Genomic DNA, 6,172 nt, shown 5'->3' on the forward strand with positions numbered 1-6,172 from the left:
ATAACATTGACTCTGAACCCAAAAACCGTTTCAATCCCTTCCATATCTCACCTTAACCCAAGCCCCGTTATAACTTGAAAGACCTTGAAAGTGTGTGTAGTATGCAAGTGAGATGAAAGGAGAATTCATTCAAGCTTACGAGTCGGTATTGCTTACTATGAAATTGGGAGTGCAAACACTTTAGCCCCGAGAGTTTGGGTGAGTGTGTGAAACAAGCTGACAAGTGAAGTAATACTTCTATATGGAAGTGTGGTGGAACAAATAAATGAGGAAAGTAGGGGACCCTGAAAGAAGAAGAATGAGCAAGTTGTGAAAGATCTCAGTAGTATTGTGGTAAAAGTTGAATCTTCAACTATTTTTGGGGGTGACATGATGTTCAATTTTCTCTTGAAAATTGATTGAGGACAAGCAATGAGATAAGTTTGGGATTATGATCAGTCACCATTTATGTTATATGTTTTGTCACTTATTCGGAAAAAATCCAGGTAAACTATAGGACTTTGTTCTTAGTTAGTGGTTTTTTTAGTCAATTTTTTACTGATAGTTAAATTAATTGTTCCATTATTTTTAAGTGTTATTTCTATTTTTTGCATTTTACGCTTTGGTTGCCTTTACTGCGTTTCAGGTTCAAATAGGTATTCAAGTATGATCGGATGCAGAAACCAAGGAGAAGCACAAAGAATCGGAAAAGTGTTCCCATGTTCCAGTAGGCCTACTACGGCCACCCGTAGCACCGACTACGGGCCGTAGCAGGGAGTCCTAAATCAGATTACATAACCCATCCAAACATGGACATACTATGGCTACCCGTAGCACCTGCTACGGGCCATAGTGGAAGGTCTGGGACAGAAGCCCAGATTTCATAGAAAATAGTGGCCTGCTACGGCCACCCGTAGCACCTGCTACGGGTCATAGCAAGAGGCCTGGATAGAATCATCAAAGAACAGTGGCCTGCTATGGCCACCCATAGAACGGGTTACGGGCCGTAGCAGGCATGCATGCAAAAAAACCCAATTTTGTCTTTTTTTTTTGTTAATCTTAAGTGGATGGCATTTTTGTCAATTGGAAAGCTGATGTTATTGACTTTGTGGATCTGTTTGAGGAGAGAGTAAGACTTTTCTATTAAAAGGGAGTTTTTTAGACAAGAAAGGATACACTTTTGGGGAAGCAAAAATCACACGATTCAGAATTAGAGAAATCAAGGTTTTGGGGGAGACGAGATTTTCATGAGCGGAAGCAATTGAAGATCAAATTTCATATGAATACTTGTAATGTTTACATTTTATCTTTTGATTTCCTTGAATACTATGAGTAGTTAAACCCTCCAATGCTAGGGGGTGTCCCTGATTTGAATCTATAATGACTTTGAGTTGATTTTTGCAATAACAATATTGTTTTTCATAATTAATTTATTCTCTTGATGTGCTTAACGTTTTCTCTTTCGGAACAATTAAGATTGTTATATGATTATCAATTAGGTTGGACCACCATTGATAATGCTTTCATGAGATTATTCTACAGTAGATATTACCTAGGACTAGGGATACACTATAGAAACCCATTTGTTCTTGATATAATAATGCTTAATTTCACTGGTTAATTTCTATGGACATAGAGATTAGGTACGGATGATTAAAGGTTTTCTCACTAAGGCATTAAGGGAAAACACCCTTAAGAACGGGTATTAATTAATTGATATTCGTTGTTGTAATAGTGACTCAGAGTTGTTACAGGGAGAAATCACACACATTCCCTAGCATATTACTCGTATCTGTTAAAAATTATTATCTGCACTATTTATTTTATTTTCAATTATTTTTATATCTTCACATCAAAAACTCCGAATATTAGTTTTATTTAATTGAATAACAATTAGAAGTCAATATTTACAAGCAGTCCTTGAGATCGACATTCAAGTAACTTTCCTCAGTATTACTAGAATGGAAAAATAATACACTTGCTATTTTTTCGACCAATTGGCTTCACCCATATATCATAAAAAATCCAACCTCATTTGGTACCTCAAAGTTTGGTTCTCGTTTGGAAGTCACTTCTCAAATCCAATTCTCGTCTGGAAGTTAATATTGGAATCCAGTTCGCGTATAGTAATCAGCCCAGTTCCCGTTTGACGGCTTAATTCTCAAGTCAGTTCTTGTTTGACATCCTTTCACCAGTTCCCATCTGGTAGCCTAAATCAAATCCAGTTCATGTCTGGTAGTTAGTTATCATTTGACAGTTAAATCAAATTCAGTTATCGTCTGGTAGTTAATTCCCGTATGATGGTTAAATCAAATCTAGTTCTCGTTTAGAAGTTGAGTTTCCAAATCCAGTTCACGTATGGTAGCCTATCTTTTTAACCAATTCTCGTCTGGTAGCCCTTATTAAATTCAGTTCTTGTCTTGCAGTTGTCATTTTCACTAGTTCCCATCTGGTAGTCCTTTTTCAAAGTCATCTCTCGTCTAGCAGTTCAAATTTAAAGTCCAAATTTCATTTGGCACACATCAAATAACTTGTGCATGCATTGATCAATCATTGCATAAATCATCATCTTGCATTAACTACGTCGCTTCACTCGAGCATATCATGAAACGTAAAATCACATTACATAACATCTAAATCGTATCATGCATAAGCCTAAGCCAAAATCTAGTAACCTCAAGATAAAGCTCAATGTAATCCTCAACAGAATCAAGATTCAAGAGGTGCTCTCAATAGTAGAACAACTCTCTTATTCAGTACAAGTTTCTTTCAGAAGTCAATCAATAGTGATGATGATTCTTAATACGAGTTTCTTCCCCAACAAGGTGATTGATGTTCCCCAAATAAACTCTAGTGTCAACGGAATCTCTGCTTGGTTTCCCCGATAGATGTTTCCCCATATAGTTTCCATTGGGAGTTTCTCTAGCAAAGTTTCACAAGCTCCTCAGGCGAGTATAATTTCAGTAGGAATCCTTAGAAAAGTATCCCCAACAATTTTATCCTCAACAAGCGTCTTCGAAGTATTTGTCTACAATGGACATCTCTTCACAAAGATAGCTCAAGTTAGCAATCTCCCAAGCAAGTCTATTGGGTAGGAGTTCCCTAAATAGACAATATCTACTAAATGATTCTTAGTATACCTCCAGCAAGTCTCTTGTGTGTTTATTCCCCAGAGAGTCATTTATATTCCTATATGCCGAAGAGGAAAATTGAAGAAAGAGGTACGGAATCATAAGGCGAAGCATCAATATGAATAAGAATGGTCGAAGGGGTTCGACAGACAAGGACATAGGTCAGGTCAAAATGAGGTCGACGGGGAGCAAGGCGGTCGAAGTTAAAGCTAAAGAAGCAAAACGATATAAATAGTTAAGAAGAACATGGAGGAAGTTGCAAACGACGTGGGGTTACAGGATCAGACGCGTGTCACATTGTACATGGCCAAGGCCCATGTAGCAGTTATTTTTTATCACTATTTAAGTAGGTTTGATTTATAGTTTTAGAAGAGGAATTTGTAACATTGCAAAGGGAAAACACTCAAAGTATCAAGCATTCAGAGAAAAGAGTTCATTCCTACAAAATGTATACTTGTTTCCACATTTACCTTCAAGCAATTTAAATTACTAAGTTTTTTATCTGCTTTGCCATTTACGGTTTTATCTTGCCTTTTGTTCATCTATTTTAACTGCACCATTTACAAGCATTTTTTACCTCTCGTTTTCTTAATCCAAACATTTCAACAAGACACCCCATATACTTAAGACTTAGTCTAGGATTTTGTAGTTGATCCTTTAAGTAAACCTCAATAGGAAGGCTAGAGATTGTTTGTGGGAAAACCACGTGCGCACAGATTGGCGCACCCTGTGGGACACGTTGTGTTCAGTATATGAAATTACGTAGTGGTAAAATGGTATCACCACATCTAAATCCAAATGAAGAACCGTCTTCAGGAGGAAGCATAGTTGTATCACAAATAACTAATGTTGGTTCTGGAACTGTGTCTGCGGTTTCGACTGCACATGGTGGACCAATATTGACACCATATCAGCTTGAGACTCCAAGGCCGATGATGATGGGAACTTCAAGGCAATATATGCCCAATTTCATAATGCCTATGTATTGAACCTTAGGAATGCCAACTAAATTTATGGCAAGTATACATAATAGCAGTTCGACATTTGGCGAAAATCCATCATTGTCATTCCCACCCTACCAGGGGTTAAGACCTTTGGTAAACCAATTTGGTCGACCCCTAGATTTAGGTTTTTCATCTCAGTAGATCCCAACTTTCACACCGAGCTCTGCTGCATCATGAGACAGCATATGAATTAAAGTAATCATGAAATGCTCCAGATGCTGACTCAACAAATGGGTATCATACTTAGACCATTAATTCAAGATTCGAATCAGAGATACCAACAATTGGCAACTCAAATTACCCGAATAGGGGATTTCCTAGGGTCTCTCAAAGCACAAGTTCGACATACTCCCTCACCTCCACCTCGACCGGAAACCCCAGTCCGACATGAGGAGTTGGTAGACGAAAGGATTGACCAAGAACACCAGGTGGTCGAACCAATACCCAGGTTGGCCCAACGGCCTCCCGTTGTGTTAGTTAATAGAAGTCAAGATCCCTACCATGTGGTCAGGCAGGTTCAACAAGACGCAATGGTTGGGGAACAAAATTTAGAGGCTATTGTCGAACGAATCATAGTTCGAAACGGGGTAAACCCAGGCCTTCAAAGGCCAACATATTTGTCCCCCTTACCAGATTTTGTTTTACAAACAAAATTACCTAGGGGATGGAAGGTTCTAAAGTTCACCAAGTTCGTCGAAGACACTAAAGAGTCCACTATCAAACATGTTGTCGGATATCAAACCGAAGCTGGTGACATAGCAAACAATGAGGACTTGAAAATGAAATATTTCCCAAGTTCCCTCACAAAGAATGCGTTCACTTGGTTTAGAACGCTACCTCCACAATCCGTCCATATATGGACGCAATTAGAGAGATTATTCCATGAACAGTTCTACATGGGACAGTCGAAAATAAGTTTGAAAGAACTGGCCAGCGTCAAACAAAAGACCTTTGAGTCAGTCGATCAATATCTCAACATGTTTAGACTTTTAAAAGCTAAATGCTTTACTCAAGTCCATGAGCACAAATTAGTCGAAATAGTTGTAGGCGGTTTGGACTATTCTATCAGAAAAAAGTTAGACACACAATATCTTAGAGATATGGCACAATTAGTTGATATAGTTTGACAGATCGAATGCTTGAAAGCTAAAAAACAAAACTGGTAGATACCATAAGAAAGAGAAAGTGTCTTATGTAGCAGTTGATGAATACTCTTATGACGATGAAGAGATTATCGACGAAAGCGAGGTCAACGTGGTTGAGCTCAAGCCAGGACCTCCTTACACGTGTAAATTGTTGGAGCCATCAAACTGGAAAAGTCTCGTCGAAACGGAGAAAACGGATAAATACGTTGCTAAAACTTACACTTTTGATGTGTCTAAATGTGACGAGATATTTGATTTGTTAGTTAAAGATGGTCAAATTATTATTCCTTAAGGTTTAAAAGATCCCACATTAGAGCAGAAAAAGAAAAGGGGATTTTGTAAGTTTCATAACTTTCTTGATCATAAAACATCTCAATGTGTTCTTTTCAGGGATTTGGTGCAGAAAGCTTTGAAGGAGGGCAAGCTTCAATTTGGCGAAAGGCCAAAGATGTAAGTAGACTCAGATCCTTTGAAGGTCAAAGAAGCCTTATACTTTGAACCTTTCAAATGCATGATGGTTGAGACTACTGATGGTCTCAACGAGTCTTTGGGTGTTGAATCTTTTGAATGGATGATGGTTGAAACTACTTATGGTTTCGACAAAAAGACTAAGGACAAATTAGAGGTAGTTTATCCTCAAGCTGGAGAAGACCTTACTGATTTCCAGGAGAAATGCAGAGTGAGTGGCTTGAAGGCGGCGTTATGTCCAAGGTGCAATGTTGTGTTCGATGAGAAAGCCGCTGAAAAGTATGAAGCTTCCAAGAAGAAGGCACTGAAAGAGGAAAAGCCTAACATCCCAAGGTTTATGTTCGACAAAAGTGGGGCACCTCATCGAAATGAGGAGTACAGAAGGAAATTCTAACAACCTCGACCAAAGACCTTTCTTCCTTCGTTGGATATCCCACAAGAGAAG

At 38.4% G+C, this 6,172-nt stretch overlaps 1 protein-coding gene across 1 annotated transcript; it reads left to right on the plus strand.

The window, feature by feature from the left end:
• The first annotated feature begins 3,883 nt into the window (after window positions 1–3,883).
• On the plus strand, window positions 3,884–5,713 carry LOC127080078 (uncharacterized). Its single transcript, XM_051020407.1, has 4 exons — window positions 3,884–4,062; window positions 4,626–5,189; window positions 5,281–5,517; window positions 5,650–5,713. The coding sequence occupies exons 1-4, from the start codon at window positions 3,884–3,886 to the stop codon at window positions 5,711–5,713; spliced, it is 1,044 nt and encodes a 347-aa protein (XP_050876364.1).
• The last annotated feature ends 459 nt before the right edge of the window (window positions 5,714–6,172 follow it).

The sequence above is a fragment of the Lathyrus oleraceus genome, chromosome 5 (genome assembly GCF_024323335.1).
Source record: "Lathyrus oleraceus cultivar Zhongwan6 chromosome 5, CAAS_Psat_ZW6_1.0, whole genome shotgun sequence".
NCBI lineage: Eukaryota > Viridiplantae > Streptophyta > Magnoliopsida > Fabales > Fabaceae > Lathyrus > Lathyrus oleraceus.

Excerpts from the sequence above, each read along its gene's own strand:
- LOC127080078 (XM_051020407.1), top strand. The coding sequence starts at position 3,884 with ATGGTATCACCACATCTAAATCCAAATGAAGAACCGTCTTCAGGAGGA. Across the intron at positions 4,063-4,625 it reads ATGATGATGGGAACTTCAAG|GCAGGTTCAACAAGACGCAA; the intron begins GCAATATATGCC and ends CCATGTGGTCAG. Across the intron at positions 5,190-5,280 it reads GACTATTCTATCAGAAAAAA|ATACCATAAGAAAGAGAAAG; the intron begins GTTAGACACACA and ends CAAAACTGGTAG.